The sequence below is a fragment of the Antennarius striatus genome, chromosome 2 (genome assembly GCF_040054535.1).
Source record: "Antennarius striatus isolate MH-2024 chromosome 2, ASM4005453v1, whole genome shotgun sequence".
Taxonomy (NCBI): Eukaryota; Metazoa; Chordata; class Actinopteri; order Lophiiformes; family Antennariidae; genus Antennarius; species Antennarius striatus.
The window spans coordinates 11,410,880-11,431,372 of record NC_090777.1 but is presented as its reverse complement, the minus strand read 5'-3'; the positions used below and the strand labels follow the sequence as shown (position 1 = coordinate 11,431,372).

General features: G+C 41.3%; 1 protein-coding gene across 1 annotated transcript in view; it reads right to left on the bottom strand.

Annotated features, from left to right (window-relative positions):
• agrn (agrin) overlaps positions 1 to 19,538 on the bottom strand; it is a 266,995-nt gene extending 247,457 nt beyond the window's left edge. The window contains exons 1-2 of the mRNA XM_068330831.1: positions 19,142 to 19,538; positions 17,493 to 17,754 (exon numbers count right to left, since the gene is read on the bottom strand). Coding sequence (XP_068186932.1) covers positions 17,493 to 17,754; positions 19,142 to 19,348 — 469 coding nt within the window. The 5' untranslated portion in view covers positions 19,349 to 19,538. The remainder of the gene's footprint in view (positions 1 to 17,492; positions 17,755 to 19,141) is intronic.
• Positions 19,539 to 20,493: the final 955 nt, after the last annotated feature.

Genomic DNA, 20,493 nt, shown 5'->3' with positions numbered 1-20,493 from the left:
GAAATGAAAAATCATGTCATTGAATTAAAAAAAATAAAATAAAATCAACTATGGCATACCAATGGTGTTGGTGGTGGTCAAAGTTGAAATGTCTTCTAGTCTAAGTAAAACTTACAAGTAAACATTGAGTAATATTTTGTATGACTGTATCTTCAAATAATGAATGGAAGTTTTCAATTGTTGAATATCACATTTATACCTGCATAAAGTAGGACAGAAATAAAGATAGTTCAGCTTGAACTGTTGACTTAAGTGTATTTTTGTAGGTTAACTGAACAGAAGATTTTGCCCCCCCACGCCCCTCCCGACAAGCCCGTGCGCCACTGTCTTGGACACAGAATGTGGCTTTCTGTGGCTTGCTCAATTATTTTACACTGAGCCACAGTGGCTTAGACATACTAGCTCCTAGTGCAAGCCCAGTAGAGGTTTTGGAGATAAAGTTAGAGAGGCCAGCCTGAGAAGGTTTGGACATGTCCAGAGGAGAGATAGTGAATATATTGGTAGAAGGATGCAGAGTTTTGAACTGCCAGGCAGGAGGCCTAGAGGAAGACCAAAGGGGAGGTTTATGGATGTAGTGAAAGAGGACATGAAGGTAGTAGGTGTGAGACAAGAGGATGCAAAAGACAGGGTTGGATGGAGGCAACTGATTTGCGACTCCTGAAAGGAAAAGCCAAAAGAAGAAGAAGAAGATATGGATGTGAAAAGCCATTTGAGCACTGAGTGTCAGAAAAGATAATTACAGAAAGGTATGTGCGTTTTTCATACATCAGACAGCCAGTCACACATTATAAATGTACCTTGATTCTAAAAGTCATTGCCACAAATGGCTTTTTCCTTTCCTGTTGTGTGCCTGTCACATCCAGGGTCAGGTAACCCCATCATACAGGCCAACAAAGGGGAGCAGAACAAAAAGGAGCAGGCTAAGTCCTGGCAGTCACATCGGAAGCACCCGTTTCACAGACAGCAATAATTTCACCTCATTTAGAACGAAATCCCCGTGAATAATATGCCTACATGAGAACCTATCTCCATAACCAGGGCCGGGCCGGATTGAGTGTGTTTGGATGAGTGCATGTGTGTGAGTCTTTTCTGACTCCTCAAAATCAAACCCACAGACAGTGATCTCTTTTCATGATCTGGGGAGTTCTTTAAGATGAACCACAATGGCTCAATGAATGATGAAAATTTGCAAAACCTGCTCCAAGTTTGGAGCTTCAAAATTCATCTTGCTTAAAAATGGTGTATGCCCTATGCTCCAAAAAGTTTTTTAAGGATAGTAGTTGGTGCTGCAGGGTGGGATGGTTCTGGGGAATTGTCTTTAAAAAAATCTTCCTCTATCGTCCAGAAAAAAAGGTTTGACTGTCATCTCACAAGAGGAGGACAGCCATATATAATATACAAAGTTCAGAGCAGGTTAAGTGTGCACGCTCAGCTCAGAGCTTTGATAATCGACTGTGATAGCTGACAGGTGGCTGGGAGGGGATGATTCAAAAATACAAGAAGTCGACAACAAAGGACACACCCCAGTCCCCCAATCCTCCACACCCAACCAGAAGCCATTCCCCAAGCCTTTGTCAACACTGATCTAAAAAGAGTCCTGGCAGTGGCCTGAGGGTGATAATTTACAATCTGCTCCAGCTCTGACAGAGTATTTGCCATGCTTGCTGAACACTGCAGATAAACTTAATTCAATCTTCCTTGAGTTGTTTAATAACTGAGTGAGTCTTTGAAAAAAAAATATTCTCAGCACATTTCAATTCCAGTTAGCTCAGTTGACACAAGAGGAGGGGAACTGGAAAGCAGTCTTCTCAATCTCAGGAGGTTTCATAGGCCTTGATACCTCAGAAAAAACACCTAAATTCAAATGCATTTCCGAATACACACAACAACACGTGTGTATGTAAAAATAATACATAAACATAGTAATGTGCATGTCTCTGCCTCGTCACCCCTGGTAACAAAAACTGAAATTGATGATAACAAATAAACCCAGGCTGGTGGTTATGAGGGAGCTGAAGAAGCATAGAGACCATTGGCTCTTAATCTCACACTATCCATCTGATTTGCATGAAGCATCTCATTTTGCTTCTCCACTTGAGTAATTACGTGGCCAAATCAAGTGAATCCAAACATCACCATGGCTGACTGCATGTAATCTGCCTCTGGTAAACCTTAAGGCAAAATACCACTCTTCTCATGGAACTGTGACTTCATGCTGGCAGGAATTATGAGGTCCATCACACACAGTTTTTCTGAAAAGTTATAAAACTAATTAAGCCTCCTCTCCCACATTTTTTGCTCCATCGATTCTGCACTGGCATCCCTACCATACATATTTATATTTCTTTACCAGTAATGATGAGGCCAGATTTTTGTCCAACGTTGTGTGAACACTGCGTTCACCCTAACCCTAACCCCCCCAAAAAAAGGAAAAAGCATAATTTCAATATTAGTCAAAAGTGGTATGGTAGCTAATATTAGCCCAAATGAACTTGTTGAAGTAGTACAGACTTAGAAGTAAATTTTTAAGCATCAAAAACTATATTTGAAAACTTTCAGGGTACCTTGAAGGTGTAAAACTAGATCTGTTAAGGTGTAAAACTGGATTTGTAAATGTCTCAGACTGCTAGTTACTGGGCGAAAAACCAGGATCAACCAGTTATCTCCTCTTGTTATCGGATGATCCAATCAGAAAAGGAAGAAATGTTCTTCCACTTGGGAAATACTTTTTTCACTCATAGGCTATATTACACACAAGTTTATACAATATACTGTATATATGATGTGTGTGTGTGTGTGTGTGTGTGTGTGTGTGTGTGTGTGTGTGTGTGTGTGTGTGTGTGTGTGTGTGTGTGTGTGTGTGTGTGTGTGTGTGTCTGTACAGGCCCTGAAACAAACACACACAACCATGCAGATATACAGTAATATACAGTGAGAGATAGAGCAGTGGCAGCTCCGTCTTGGTGCAATGAGCAACTCATTGGGAGTGCAGAACCTTGCTCAAGGGCACCTCGGCAGTGCTCAGTCGTTGAACTGACACCTTTCCACTGCCAGTTCACACTCTGAAGATTCAGGGCCACATGGGCCTTAAACTGGCCGCCCTCTAGTCCCTAGCCCAAGACAAAGCCGACTGAGCAACTGCCGCCCAGTACCTGTCTGGGATTCAGTATTGTTGGGGGGGGGTTCTGGTACTGTCCAGGAGGCCGTACCAAATGTGGAGGTGGGTTAGGCTTGTGGGCATCCGGCCCACGTGGGACCACTGCCTTTGGGGACCACTGCCTTAACGCTTCCAAAGCCAAAAAAGCAGTTTGTCCTTGACTTGGTCATTTTAGTTACCTCTGTGCCTATATTGTCCCACAAAAGTAGAAATGTTCACAATGTTTCTCAAGTTACTTTAAAATGTAATCAGTTACACAATGATTTCACTCACTGATGATAAGCAAAGCCATTTGTTACATCAGTCAACCCAACAACATGACAACATGGTTTAAGAAAGCAGGCATCACTAGGTTTGAGGTCCTCACAGACAATCAAACTGTAACACAGTAGGCCAACACCATCCATTCTAACACACCTGATTTTTCTATTCTTGTCCAATAGTCTTTACTCATTTCTCTAGTGGATTACCCACCAAGTATGCATAATGACCCAAACCTGTGCAATACTTTTCATCTGGTTCTCTTTTTTAGTGAATCAATATTTCATGGCTTACCTTCTTAGAATACAGATCATTTTTAGTTTAATTGGACTGTGAGAGGCTTCTCCACTTCACTGTCCTTACATACAATTAATTTAAACAGCAATTAATATGCAGGGTCACTTTTAGTTTGCAGCATGTCATCAAATGTGAGAGGCATCATGCTTGTGCATAGAGCAGCCAGTTAACCTTGGTGTTTCATTTTTACAAATAGGATCTGAATTCAAATTTCGATGACACCAGAATAAATGTCAAATGAAGTTTACGTAAAACATATACTTATGTCATAAATTTGAAAAAAAGAAGAAGTTTTTTTTACTAAAGAAGGGTTCGGTGAGTGAGCATATGAAACCGGCAGGGTTCGGTACCTCCAACAAGGTTAAGAACCACTGGTCTAGAGTCAAGGAGGCTCCCACTCCATCTTTTCTTTCCAGTCTCTCAGGACACCCATCTTCCCAGAAAACAATAGAGAAGGAAGGATCGGGGTACTGGCAATGGCACAGAGGCAGAGGGGAGAACAAGAAAGTGGAATCGGGGTTAGGGAGGGGAAATGAAAGGAAAAAGAAGGAAGAAATCGCCTCTCAACTCCTCCCATTGTCTAGATGTAAATTGGAGCTGATCAAGATTCTGCTGGCATCGTAACCGACAAGTTCAATCTGCTCAGAATGAACAGAGAAAGAGAGACACATGCTGAGAGACAGAGAGAAAGACATAGAAGGAGAATAACAGTTTGTTTAAGAGTGACTCATATATAGGCAGACATGAAGAAACACATACAGGGACAAAGACAGAGATTTGGCTTGAGCGAGAACAACAAAGAGCCACTTTGGAACTACTGAAGGAACGGGAGGAATATCTTCAATGGCAAGAGCACAGACAAGCACGCACGCACGCACGCACGCACACACACACACACACACACACACACACACACACACACACACACACACACACACACACACACACATACACACACACACACACACACACACACACACACAGCCTAACCCACGTACACATTCACATTCTAACTTCATTAAACTGTTGTTAATCTCAAACATTCAAGTTATTTTCACTTATGTATTTTTATTTTTGAACTGTAAACACATATAAACATTAATGATAATGATAGGAACACTGTTAGTCTGTTGTGTAACAGACTTCAAAATATTTGGGCTTTAATCATAACTCAATGTCGTTGTTCCAGAAATGAAATAATAATAACAATAATAATAACATTATTATTATTATTATTATTATTATTATTATTATTATTATTATTATTATTATTATTATTATTAATAATAATAATAATAATAATAATAATAATAATAATAATAATAATAATAATAATAATTAGAAATTAATTGAAAGATTGTTTATCTGAAAATTTTTGGAGATATGAACATATTTGACCCTGATTTCACCCCATCTATTCACACACCCTCTGGCCTCAGGAAAAACCCAATTGCAAGCTGACCTGTGACACCTCTTGACTTTCACTCCTCCCTCATTTGGCTGGAATGGGAAGTCTAGAGATTGGAAAGTCATGTGCCAGCCTGAACCCTTGACTAGGTTAGAATAAGGTCCTGGAAGTCAATGGATGAAAAAATAAATGTGGGTCTGCCTTTTGCTTTGGAAGCGGTGCTGTGCCTAAAAATGCTTCATGGATGTTTTTAGAATAGATTCTCCATAATATTTGTCCATGGATTTGCTCAATCTTTGAAGCTCCGTTAGTTATTCCCTCCATTCATGTGAGACAAAAGCAAGTCTAATATTTACTGGGAGCCAGTAGGACAAATGACATTTCACATTTTCTCATTTACTAAATACACTGGAGCTTTGGCATGCTGGAACCTGTCCTGCCCTTGAGGAGGCAGGCTGCACTGATGACCTCCAGGTGGTTAGCAGCCGTGTAAAAAACGGATCATGAATATGTATAGATTTTCTTTTCCTTGACGCTTTAACCAGACGGACATCATTATTGGACCGAAACCCAATTAAATGCAGTGTGATTTAATCGTGTCAACAGAGGCATAGGAATACACAGGGATCCCCAGCCAGCAAGAAAATACCTTGAAGACCAGGCAAACTGAGGGAGGATTACTGCTCTTCACAAAAGATCTCATATCCTCTGCCTACCTGATATGAAGTATTATTCCTCACAAAAATTGGTCACCTCAAATTTAGCATACATCCATGTAAATCTATCACATGGATCTCATTCTTTAGGACATGTCTAGTCATTACATGTCAAACTATCTTCTTGAACATAACACTGTTCTCCAGGTATTTTTGTTTCCCTTGAAACATGGTAGAAGTGACAAATTTGTGCCATATTAATTCATCTATTGGAAGGCAGGGCTGTATTTCATCTCCAGCGCTGTGAAATGATTATTGAGTTTTGTGCTAACATCTATCTTAGACTGACGTAAGAGTAATTTACAAGCAAAAAGAGCAGAGAAAATACAGAAAGAAATCTGCCGCATTGCCACTTGATGTTATTGGTTCAAATCCACTCCAATAGTCACATTACCTCCTGTAAAAGACGGCAGGTAATTCTAAAAACCTATCCAAGCAGGGGGCAGTTTATGGAAAAACTATCACATTGCTACAACAAATCTCTCACTTTCAACACCTCTATCCATTTCACTGTTAATACATTTTCCTAAGAGCCCTTTCAAGAATGTTTACCTCTAGTGTTCTTCGAGGTAAAGTCTCTGCCCACTCAGTGCAGAGAAAGGTCTCTCTGATTGATAGATGTAGAATATTTTCCAGTTGCTGCTATTGTTCTAATGGTCACAGGAGTTTTGGGACCCTATCAGATTGGCTGGGAGTACTACATGATAATAAGGCCACACTGTGGAAGGGAAACAGGACAAGGGTTGTTAGAGTGACAACGCAGAGGAAGAGAGAGGCTGATCAGGGCATACCTCTGGCAATATCTCACAGTCTGTGATAAAACGTTCTCCCCCAGGCCTAGCCTATCTGAGACATCATGCTTCTGCTGGAGGGTGCCAAAAGCTCCCTCATGGCACCCGCTACATGTCTGCTTGTGTCGGATTTTAACACAGCCCAAGAATAAAAACACAGAAACAGTTTTCTTTTTCTCTGATGGTCGAGGCTTCATGTATCTTATAGTGTGATTAATTAAATAAAAGGGAAATCCCTGGCTGCAGATGCCAAAGATTGAGCCCAGGGCAGCATAAACGCAAAGCATGCGCTCTACCACTGAGTTACATCCCCAATATCTTTCGTTTCTTTTAATCCCTGTTAAACTTAATGTCCTGAGATTTTCAAGGTGAATGTGGGATATCAGTCACAACCTCAAAACATAATCCCTTGTGTCCTTTGCGTATTTGGATTTTAATTTATTTTTAATGACTTATTTCACTACCTCAAACTTTGATCCAGCCTTTTGCTTTTAGTCACTTTTACTCATTTTGTCCTTTCTATCACACCCTTACTACTTCTCCTAGTCCGCATGTTTGCACCTGTCATTTATTTTTATACTTTATATCACTTTATTCTTGGAATTGAATCTTTCTGAAATATTTCTCTCCTTGTATTAGCTGTATCAACATTTAAAATAGTGGGCACAATTAATTAAAGGACTACACCAACAAAACAAAGGCACAGTGGACCTTCAAGGTCTTAGCCAAACCTGTAAACACCTTGTGGAGCCATTTATTTTCTGTGTGGACATGTTCCTATAAACCAGCCACTGTTTAAATCAATAACAATGTAATGACAGGGAAAGATTAAGTGACATATTATGTCTCATTCTGACAAGGATATAATAAAGTCTGTCTCTATATATGTATGCATTCGCGCGCGCGTGTGTGTGTGTGTGTGTGTGTGTGTGTGTGTGTGTGTGTGTGTGTGTGTGTGTGTGTGTGTGTGTGTGTGTGTGTGTGTGTGTGTGGATGCATCTTCAAGCTAGTGAGACATCATCTGCCAGACTGCCAGACATCTGTTTGTCTCTGAAAGCCATCACGTCCTTGCCATTGTTGGCTAAAACAACAGGGGCAGGCCGGGTACCTCCCTCAGGCCTGACAAATCTGTCAGCCTGGATGGCAAGCACAGAGGAAGAGAGAAAGGAGACAAGTTCCATAAAGGGTTCATCTCTCAGGAGGGAAAAGAACCAAAACTATAAAATATTCGGAAAAGTTCTGATTTTTCTGATTTACTTATTCCCTACATAGAAGCACATTCTTTCATTTAAACAATAATGTTATGGTTAAATATGCAAAATTTATTTTGACACACATAGCATACATCTGATAGAAACCAATGTAGCAGAAGAACTAATATCGTGGGGGTTTTTTGTATTTTTCCCTCAAAGTTAAAATTCAATGCCTACATTACCCATAAAGCAACATGTCTAACAGTTGGAAATTGAGGCATGTTTCACTGAAAGTAGCTAATTAAGGACGGCCTGAGTCTCTAGTCTCAAGGCAAATGAGGAGCAGGATACAGAGATCTGGCGATGTATCAGACCCTAACCCTTAAAAAAACTGAGTTAAAGTTAAATATTTTTTTCTCATCAGTTCTGTTAGATCTTGAGGGAGCTGTAAGAGAGACAGAGTGGGGGGGGGGTTAGAGAGAGAGAGAGAGAGAGAGAGAGAGAGAGAGAGAGAGACAGACAGACAGACAGACAGACAGACAGACAGACAGACAGAGACAGAGAGAGAAAGAGAAAGAGACTTGATTTGAGGGAGAGAGAGAAACACAGGAATTAGGTCAGAGGCTGATGTCAAGTCTGCACAAACTCCACCTGGTTGTTAGGACTATGACAGCTTTATAGGGCAGGGGATTCCAGTCTAATTACATGTGAAACCCCTGTGAGAAGGGAACACTGGAGGAAGAAGATGACAACTGTGAGAATAATAGCAATGTGGGTGGGGCAAAAACTTCTAGAAGGATTTGATCAGTTTTAACAGAAAGAATGGATGCAAAAAACACTCAATTTAATTGAGAAGGTAAAAAATCTTGGAGAAAGATAAACCAATAATGGTAAACGCATAAGAAGAACAAGTCACTAAAAAAGAGAGAAGTTTTTCCTGGATTTATCATTCTGTCAACAATTAGATTGGATGATGAAGCAGAGATGAAGGTGTGGAGAGGAAGTTACAGCCTATGCTGTGTGAGGAGCAAAATAGCACCGCATGAGGTTGTAAATAGCACAATTTGTTTGTGAATGTGGGACCCCCAACTGTGAAGTCTCCTTTACTTCCTGTATGAGCAGCACTATTATTAGGTGTTATTATATTAAATAATGCATCCCATCACTAATGTTCATGGGCTAAATGGGAGCAAAATATTACAGTCGCATTGTGCAGAAAAAGCTAGACCAGAAGAGCAGAGGCTGTTTCAACAGCATACTAATACCAAGGTGCATTTACTAACGCTACATGGGTGTTGTATAGGGTGTCAAAGAGAATGTGTACAGGAGCAGTTCTATTCCAATCAATGAAAATAAAGCCCCAAATACCAGCATATATAACTGGCTGGACTGCCATACACATGGATGGTGGTATGCTGGTGCATGATTTGAGACAATTGGGAAACAATACGTCTAATTTGCCAGTATTGTTTCACTGCATCTCCAGTCGAGGTTCAGAAGGCGGCAGGATGTAATTAACCTCTGAGCCAAATCCCTCATATTTTTATCTATCAGATAAATGTCTTCAAGGGTCAAAAATGGACAACACTGACAGATGTTCATCCTGAGATAGAAGGAGCCGTATTGGAACACTGCTGGAAGTTGCTGACATAATTCTGGAGACACACGGACATACAGCTGACAGCAGATGAGCATTCATCAAATATGATCAATAATCTGCTTTCCTTCATAAGTAGAGGGCAATAACAGGCACAATAGTATGGGATTATAGTTGGAAGAAAGGTTGGTGAAAAAGGGTCCGTCTGCATTCAACAACAAAAAGAAGTAATAGGGGGGAAAAAAAGAAAGGTTTAATTCTCTTCCTTGTTTTCTATCAGTGTGATACACACTGGAGTGACAGCTGAGCTGACCTAAATCTTAAAACACATTAGGGCTTTGCTATGCTACAAAACCCCTTTTTTCTTAAACCTGATGTTATTGGCATGGTGAGAGCAAGTGGCCACACTTGCCACAGCAGCTGCTTCAGAAATGCAGTCTTGGAGCAAGAATTTTGTCACGGATCCAGTTCCCTAAAGGGAGCCCAGAGCTCATGCAGACTGCTGCACTGAGCTCCTTATGTCTGGGATGGAAGACGGATGTTTCCGGGTCACTGTACATCCAAGTCAACTATCCAGACCCTCCTAGTTTAGTTCCCCTCTCTTCTACTAAAGAGCTTATCTGGGACTTAAACTGCTGCCAACTTCAGATCTCCTCAATTTCAGGTCTGACAGTATTTTGAATTCTGATGAGGAAACCATGATGCAGGTCATTTTAATAGTTAATAGTTTAATACTTTATGGTCACGGCATGGTGGAAAGTACTGGAAATGACAATTGAAGATCTTAGTGCAATGAGCACTTAAACAGCTGGTTACATTCCTATAAAGACATTTTGAAGGTGTTTCAAAGAGCATTGTCTTATTGCACTGAGCCAGTAAAAACTAATAAAGTCAGGATATTTTGATAGGCTTGGTGTTGCACAGTGTGCGTGTGCACAGTGGCCATGTTAACATCTCACTGATGTGACAGGCATGTCACTACATGTTGGTGTCTTTGGGTCCAATCAATATCATCTCTGATCCATATCAGAAAGACAGTGATACACAGCTCGCTTTAGTTGGGAAACAAGCCAAGGTGAACAGCCTGCGGTTAAGTGGTCTGTTCCTCCTTAGCTCTCTTCCATCTTTCATGGCTTTTTCATTTCAGAGCCCTTTATTGCTATGCCAAACAGGCTTTCCACTCCCGCATTTTTAATTAAAATCTAAAATGTGCAATAACTCTGGAGACTGGGGCTAGCTGGGAAACAGGTCCATTGGCCTTGTTTCTCTTGCCGAGCCTTTGTTGCTTATTTCATCAGAGTTTTTTGATCTGTCCGATTCCGTTCGCTTCATTGCATAAAAGCTTTGACATAAGCCACACATGGTACACAGACTTACCTACGGTACACCTTTGCAGAAAAGCTCTGTAGAAAGCAGATGAACTCTCACTCTTAGACTATTGCCTAATCCATTGGAGGACCCTGAGAAAAATCCAATCCCTAAAGTCTTGACTTCTTGTGACCCCCTGAAGACAAAAGGTTGCTTGTGCAGTCATGAACTGGATAAGGACCCCAGTGCTTTAGTTTAGCCACCAGGTCATGGCTGAATATAGTTCTCACACACTTTCCAGGCAACAGATAAAAAACTTTTTTATTTTTTATAAAATGGAAAGGCAAATAAATGATAGGTCATCATGTTTTACTATACAGGATGGATGTTCTAATCCATCAACACAATTTCTAGGTAAGCTTAAAACAGGAGCAGGTGGTAGTTGAGACTGATATTTAAATTATAGGGAAGAAAGCATGCTGTAAGATTTCCCAGAATGTTTTATAGCAGAGGTAGACCACCTTGTCTGTAGAAAAAACTGCCCCTACAAACTCAGAGGAAATGATTAAGCTTAAATGATTTTTTTTTTTTAAATCAAGGTAAACAAAAACAAGCACAACACAACTAAGCCAATTCTTAACATTGGTGGCAGCTGTGCCATACTACTACACCAACAGACAGGATATCTCAACTCAGAATGTCATCTAAGCACAGTTCTAAACCTGGGCGAGCATGTCCCCACCATACTCAACATTAACTCTTTGCCGTCGCAAGAAAACAAACCGCTGTGACCAACAAAGCCATAACGGCTCCGTATGTGTGGGACGGATGAACGCGAAGACGAAGGCCGCTTCGGTTGTATGGTCCGGTCATCCAGGTAGACACCGGCTTTCTGAGTTTGGTCCTGGTGTATAAAACAACTGGTTCCCCACACGACAACGTGAGGTTCGTCACAATCCAAGAATATAAACCGCTATGTTTGATGTAAGAGTTGTATCCGTAACCACTCTTTGTGATGATCTGACCGAGGGGGTTCAGGCCTATGCAGAACAGCAGTGGTGATAGTGCATCCCCTTGGTATATGCCGAACTTGATGTTAACTTGGGCAGTTGGCTTGGAGTTGGCCTTTAGGGTTGTCTTCCACATTCCCATTGAGTTTGTGATGAAGGCTTTTAGTGTCCTGTTGATCTTATACAGTTCCAGACATTCCAGTATCCATGTATGTGGCATTGAATTATAGGCTTTCTGGCACTCAATCCAGGCTGTGCACAGGTTAGTCTGCCTGTTCTTACAGTCTCTGTGGACTGCTGTGCCCACCTGTAGCTGATGCTGGGCTCCCCTGGTGTTACTACCAACTACTTTCTGTGCCCCGCTCATATATTGATACATGTGCCTACTCATCTTAGCCACCATGATGCCTGATATGAGCTTCCATGTTGTACAGAGACAGGTTGTTGGCCAGTAATTGGATGGGATGGAAACCTTCTGTGGGTCTTTCACGATCAGGACTGTCCTGTATTCAGACCACCATTCTGGGTGTGTCTTATCCCTTAGTAGCTGGTTCATCTCTGCTGCTGGGCACACAATATGTATGGATCATATTGGGGCCCGGTGCTGACCAGCTCTTTATCTTTGGCACTCTTTCTTGGATGTTTGCCATTGAGATGGTTACTGGTTCTGGGAAGCTGCTTTGGTCAGTTCACAGGTCCACTAGCCACTGGGCATCGGTGTTGTGTGATGCTTCTCTTTCCCATATGCCCTTCCAGTATTTCTCCACCTCAGCTCTTGGTCGGTCTGACCGGCTGCTGTTATTTCCCTGCCACTGAGAGTACACCTTTGCTGGTCGAGTGGAGAAGGTCTTTTTAATTATCTTGGCCTCTATCTCCTTGGTGTATCTCTTGAATCGGGTAGCCAGAGCTGTTAGTCTCTGCAAGCCCACTCGGACCTTTGGGCGGAAAGTTTATTTATAAAAAGAACAAAGACGGAACTATCAACAAAAACGCAGTGATTCTGCGCTGCCAATCTGTGCTGTAGACGCCACCATCAGTCTGCCCCAGGGCAGCTGTGGCTACACACGTAGCTTAGCATCACCAAGTATGAATGAGGAGTGGATGAATAATGGATCTGATGTAAAGCGTCTTTGAGTGTCCAGAAAAGCGCTATATAAATCTAATCCATTATTATTATTATTATTATTATTATTATTATTATTATTGTTATTGTTATTGTTATTGTTATTATTATTTGTACCTTTTGTAAAAGAGAATTATCATATCACCTCAGCAGCTCCAGCCTAACGTATCATTTAAATGTAAAACATGTCAAGGACACAGAGTTGAACGTTAGCTTACCCTTTTAAAGGAAAAGCCTTTTGGCATCTTACCATTTAGTTGCCTTATTTAGAGGCATGTTATACTATTCATTTTGAATTGCTGTGTTGAGTTAGCTGTAGTGTTCATTTTGATTGAGAGTCTGCTTATGTGCCTATTTGAGACTCAGCCTTATTTTATTTCTGATTTTTTTTTTCATTTTATTTAACTATTTGTATTGCATTTTTTAGAAATGCACCTGTTCTAATTGGTTTGCTGATGTGCTTGGCCTTTTTTCTTTTGAATTTCATTTATAAAGCACACTTAACCTATAAAAATGTGGATTTCAAATCGTCTCTTCTTGGTGCATTCTATTGATTAGTCATGCACTACAATTTTGTATTGTCTTAGAGTTCAAATTATTTCTTTGGGGGGCTTTAGCACGTATGAGATTAAAATGTGATTAATTAATTACAAATCCTGTAAATAATTAGATAAATTTTTTTAATCGCCTGACAGCACTAGTTTATACAAAAACCAAAAATGCCCAGACTCTTAGTTGACTAATACATGACTAAAACAAAGATACCTGTGCATATATTACATGCAACAAATAAACTAATAGGACCTTTGACAGACAACACATTATGTGCTCAACCAAGGAAATTTGATTAAAGTAAAACAGACGACGGTAAAATTTCTAAAAAAGTTACAGTGCATTCATGAATACATATAAGGAAAATAAATTTAAATTCAGCTTCAGAAATTAACTACTAAACCTCATATGATGTCTTCCAGTGTTACAGTCACTGATTAACTGTGAAGTGACCCCTTTGTTTGGTAAGTCTTAAAATGCTCAAGAAATGATGGAGCCGCATGTTTTCAGGATGTTTAGAATTCAAGTTACTAAGAACTGAAGCATTCAACTCTCTCAATTTTTCTCATATCATCCCGTCACTATCTCCTTACAGATCAAGAAGGTGAGTAGGGTGGAGGCAGCCAGGTAGGAGCTGGTGCAGGTTAGGAATTCCAGCTGATTCTGGGCCACCTCCTTGCACAAACAGTGGGAAAAGAGCTCAAAGTTTTCTGTGAGGCCAAGGCTCATTCAAAGAAAAAGCCCTATAGAGGAGGTGGGGAGTGCTTAAACAGTCATCCCACATCCCACCCACCCCGTGGAACATTCCACAGGACTGTCTGCTCGACCGTCATTAAGCTAGACCACCTGCTGAAAAATCAAGACCCCCATCATGTTCTCAGCAAGCCTGGCAAACCCCATTACCAGTGAATCTCTGGACTGCTGTACACACAGATGATAAAGAGCCAGTGGTATGTTGAGCAGTAAAATGCTGCTCATTAACATCCCACAAAGCCTTCTGATTGTCCAACCGGTGAGGCACGCAAGCTCCACCCTGTATTTTGTATTGAATAGACACAGCTCAAAGGCACAAAGAAATCATGTTTGATGCAGCTGTAGCATGACTTTGCACTGACTTTTGACTGGCTCGTCTCTCCTCTTCGAAGAAATAACCAGATAAAAAAGGGAAGGAGAAATCAGGACAAGAGGAAGAAACAGCCCTTTGTTGCTGCTTTTCTTCATAGCCTTGAGGGAAAAGACTCTGACATCAAGTCATCAAGCGCTGAAACAAAAGCAGCTGATAAACAGAGCCAGACAGATAAGATCTTCCTGTACCGCTCAACACTTCTCCATCAGGAGGGCTTCCTCTCTTGCAAATCTAAAACACCTATGCCTACACTCTTTATTGCTATTAACACAGCATGGGGGGGGGGGTGGAAGTAAACGTGGCACAATATCTGTATCTTCTTACGACTGACAAATCATGAGGACAATGTTGCTGAGTCTTTGTTTCTCTTTGCAAAACTATGACTTCCCTTTTTGCCTGTATTTGAATCTGACATGTTATCTGTCAACTCTCTTCACAGCACAATTGACCAAGGTTTCAAACACATTTGTGAATGGTCGCTGGAGGAGGAAGATATTCTGTGCCAATGACCTTTTGCTTATCAGGACTGACAAGGTTAAGAATAGAACAATGTAGATGTGGTCATTTAAAGCAAAATTTTCACATTTTTGCTTTTTACTTTATTACATTAACCACAAAAATGGCAGTATATCTCTAAATCCATCTATTTAAGTAAAGATAAGGAATCAAGGAACACAAGAAAAGGGCTAAAGGGGGGGTTCTTTTATACACTAAATATGGCATACAAAATTTTCAATGTCTGATCGACCCCACTGAGATCTAGCAAACACTCCTTTGTGTAGGGCTGCCCTGTTACAGATAAAACCCTGCAGCCAAGTGATCACATACAGAGACGGAATGGCCTTGAAGTGCCACCGCCCAGTGCGAAGAGCACAGGAGTGGAGCAGAAATAGTGTGGAAAAACAATGTCAGAAGGAATCTATCGTCAAACGGCAATGATCCAAATTTCAACAAGTATGCCACAGCAAATACAGCATCCGTCACGTTCTCACATGTGAGAAAGAATTTCTCTGTTTTTAATTTATCTATATCACTCATCTTATTTTCCATCGTGTCTGTGTCCCCAAAACTCCTGGTGGGAAAGAGCTCACACAAAGCCTTTTTTCTTTTACCTCAGAAGCCTTCCCACCCAAGCTCTCTGCCAAGCATTCCTGAGTCTATCCTAGCTATCGAAAATGTCAAGAATGAGTAGAAAGCAGAAGAGGGTACAATGAGTTCTGCGGCAGGTAGAGTCTTGTCCCAGTGCACTGATGTTCCAGTCTCTGGGGGTAGCCGTTGCACAGAACAAATGGGATTTGACTTGACTCTCTTAATTAAAACTCTGTATTGGTACAAACCTCAAATTTTCCCTACGGATGGGGGTACCAACTAATTATTAGGGATGATTTCACTACACACAACACAAATACAGAGTTAATGGTGGTGAATAAACAGGAAACTGTGCCACAATATTACATAGTGACAGTCAATAAGTCTTTCTGAGAAAATTTTACTTTTTTTAAATGTCTCAAGCCCAATTTGACTCAAACTTCTCCCAGATGACATAAGGTATTTTCTTACTGCTATTCCCTCAACTGTAAAAGGATATGAGAAAATCAGGTTATGCAAAGTAAACCCTTTTCAAATACAAAGCCTTGAAACAAAAAGGGCACATTCTAGACAGTTTATCAGAGCCAAAAAACTCCCCTATCCACAACAGGAGTCCAAAAGAAAGAAAAGAGTGCTGGATAAAAAGGTTAGCAGTGCAGTGTTTCGTGACTGGACAGACAAACAGAAGAAGTTTTATGTGTGTGCCAAATGCAACTTTACACTGCAAACAAGTCCATCCATTGGAACATCTTGCCACCCTGAACTGTTCAGAGTAAAGAATCCACAACACAGACCCTATGACTGAAACAGCAATTGCCTCAGAAGGCTCTCAGCAAGGTGATTCGTGCTCTGAGTCATTTCCCCCTGGTCGTCCCAGTCTGTCTAAGAGTTAGATTAAAATTTTGAACACCTGCCAACATTGTCAAGCACCAGTTAGAGTTAAACAGCGGCAAGCTAACAGTTCTGTTCACTGGCATGGGGGCCCAGGCTGTTGCGTCTCACAGTCATGGTGGATGCTGACATTTATTAGTCGTGGCTGCATGGTTTGTCTCATAAGAGCATGACAAATGACTTCCCAACCAAAAACTGACTCGTGGGAATAAAACTATTTATTTAATTCATTTCCTGCAGGAATTCTAGTATGCAAATCATTAAAATATCAAGATCTTTCTAACTATTGCTGTCTTTTAACATCAAAATATTGAAAAGTCATGGAAAATGTTTTCACTTCATTTTAACTTGCACAAAAATTCAGATTTTCCTGCTTTTGTTTTCTGGTTTGTTAGGTACCCAAGAGTCACCAGTAAAAAACACAGGGAACTTGTTTTCCTCTTTAAAGTTCCCATGTTAAGTGTTGTGTAGTGTTATGCAGCCCCCCACCCCCGCCCCCACCCACACTTCATAAAATGGCCCAACTACATGGTGCAAAGGTTGGGAACCATCCTTTAACCACTCAAACCTTGTCCTCAAGGTATTAATCAGACACACTCACCTAACCCTAAGCGTAGCATAGCTAAAAAACGGTGGAGACTCCTCATGGCAACAAAACTGCTTAAATGACTCAGGTATCCTCACTTCATTGAGTTCTGGGAAACATTTGACTCTAACCCAGAGGCTAAGTAATTTCAGCAGCCTTCGGTGTATGACAGCCTTGCTGCTCTAAGGATTTAGCACTGCTGTGAGCAACCACACCCTGGATTTTTCTCATGAGTGACACACAGTTTTGAAGTTATTAAATTAATTAATTTATGTATTTATTTAATATCAATAAGTAATACAGTAATACAGCAATACAGTAATTCCATATGAAGGTCAATGTGACTCCCACGCAAATTAAATATTATACAAAGGACTGGTTGCTTACCTTCCACGCAGTGCTCCACATCCTCCAAGTTACGCAGGGTAATCCTCATCAAACTTGAGTTGAGCATAAGTTCGTTCTTGTGTTCTGGCCCCATGGACTGTGATGCAGGGTTGAGAAAGAATATACGCGTGTCGCCCGTGGCTACCTGGTTGTCGCATATCCCAGGGTTTCCAAAGCCACCGATCATCACCTTGTTGCCACCATCCAGGAGAATTTCACGGTTGATGCTGGTCTTCCCTTTCAAGTAGCGCCAGACCCTTACCTTTAGACCAAGGACAACAGAAAGACAGCACATCTTGTAGCGTTTTGTTCAACTCAAAGTACATACCGTAGGTATAAGCAGGCCTGTCCTATAACTTGTAACACGTTCTCTTTGGCAGACCACCTTTAGAACATTTAAATCAGTTTCTCTCAGAAAAAGTGAACATTCACATTTTTATGATTTTTTTCTTTTTTTTTTACTATTCAAATCCCAAAGGCATTGTCATAGCACTTATTATTAAGTAATTATTTATCTTGGGATTAATTTTATACCAAAGATCAAAATATGCATTTGTCCAGCCATTCAAGAGTTTATCTAAAATACTGCATGCAAACGGGTTTTTTACGCACTGTCATGGGAAAGCTTGTCCCTTCTATTACATGTTGGCGGTCTTGTCAAATTTCAGCACATGGTGGTGGTTTCTGTTTCCAGGAGGCAAGCCGCGTGCCTCTAATCTACTCCATTCATTCACTGGGATATGGGAAGCAAGTGGGCGCCGAACAAAACAGCAGCAAGAGAGCTGACCAAACACCACTTGATAATTTTGACAGATTATAGAGTGGTCTGCCACAAGTGCATGACGTGTATAAATTTGTTTCACAATGAGTGGTCATGCAAAAAGAATGGACAAAAGCCTGCTTCCTGACTCAAAATGTGCTTGTTTGCTGAAAAGTGACATTTTGGTTGTCTTTTTTTTTTTGGTGTATTAACCTTAATCCTGGAGTGAGATGTGATTTGGTAATTTTATTGTTTCAGACGGATCTATCACACAAGTCTTATATGATGATTAATGACTATGTAAAGCATGACTACCAATCTTTGCTTTGGGCACACCTTGTAGCACTCTCAGTACACTTTACTGCATTAAAAAAATGTTTCTTAAAATTTCATAACGACAGCCTAAAATTCACCATAATATTTTGCTATTTCTGTGGAGTAATCCTATTAGAGTTTAAGACCCTTTTAATTGCAAAGATATCACAACTACAGCCCCAAACCATCGTATTTGCGGAATGGAGTTGCAGGTTTTCAAGGCTGCAGCCAGGGGCCAGCCAGGGGCCGGTCTCCTACCACAGCATGTGTGAGACCCTGACATAGTCGGTGAGCGCAGTTACTACTTTTTTTATTTTGTTAAAGTGGATTACATATTAGTGTCACTGCAAAGTGTTACTCAATAATGCCATTGGGCATTTTTGCCGTTATGCATTTAAGAGGGAAGAGACAAACTCGGTGGTAATGGCTCCACGAGGGTCAAGGTGTGAAGTTAAGATTGGACTTTCTGAGTCCACACGCAGCGTGATGGTGGAGGAGCAGGTGTCTTTGCCTTGAAGCAACGCGCCTCCGCTACTTCACTTGATTGCTTCAGAAATTAAATGAGATCACTTACCTTGCAAGAATACGTATTGTGCACGGGGTCCACGTTAATGATTTCGTCTACGGTGCCGGTTAATACTATGTTGGCTTCCTCTTCCCTGTCCTCCAAGTCTTTCTCCGGGCAACTTGCGGCGCAGCGGTGCCACAGAGCCACGAGCAGCCCCGCCAGGAGCAGCGCTGTCCTTCCGGGCCGGAGTGAGCGCTGGGACCCCATTACCATCACGCGGAGGTAACCCAAAAAGTAAACTTAAAATTCTATACCTAGGGTCGAGAACAAACTCCAAACTCTTTCGAGTTTAAATGTTGCACCGAACCTCCTTCCACAACTTCCCTTCAGGCTACCAGTGGCTCTCACTCTGCAGCCTGGTTCCCCGCATCTGCAGCCCTGATCAAAAGTCCCTCACTGCCGCCGCCGGCTGGAAGACCAGGAGGGAAGAGAGGAAGGAGGAGGAAGGGGCAGGGATCTGTCTTTCTCCAGGAATGCAACTGCACTTCTTTACCCCCCCCCTAACTCTCTCTCTCTCTCTCTCTCTCTCTCTCTCTCTCTCTCTCTCTCTCTCTCTCTCTCTCTCTCTCTCTCTCTCTCTCTCAAACACACACACACACTCTCTCTCTCTCTCCCTCTCTGACTATCTCTCTCGCAGAACACAGATTCACAGTGACGCTCCTGGATTTGCATCCGATCTGAATTGCTGATCCCACAAGTGAGGGTGGGTGGCGGTGAGTCCGAGACGGGGGCTGGATTGTTTGGAGAAGGTGGCTGTCCAATGCCGCCCCCAATCGGGCAGACAAGGTCCCTACCTAAGGTCCCACTCAACAGGAGCAGTATGGAATCAGGCGTGGGAGCCTCCATTTACTGGAGGGTGGGCTGTACTGTAAATCTGACATCCATTAAGGTTCACTGCGTAGGATATGGAGTGGCATCCAGTATTTCTATCTTACAAAAGATCTGGTAGTGGAAATATTTAATTTGGCTTTACTTAACCATTTGTCAGTTTCATGTGGTTGAAGAAGAGACGACAGTTTGCTCTGTCATTTCAAAGTGAAAGAAAATAGAGTTTGACACTGTTTTTTTTAATGGTCAAGGATCTTAAATGTTTTTATTATCACTTCACCGCCAACAGCAAACAAGGACACATAAACAAATATGCTGGTCTGTTAAGTAGGCCAATAGCAGCAGGAACAAATGAGTTTAAACCCATTGGTCCTGCGCTTTGGCACAATATCAGTGGTGAGCAACAGGACTTCATTTGTAAGAGGATGGCTCAGGTCGAAAACAATGGAAAGAGTTTCCTTTCAAAGTCTAGATGTCATACAGGTGATTCAGGCAATTTAAAGACAAGCCTGTAACCTTGCTACAGACTT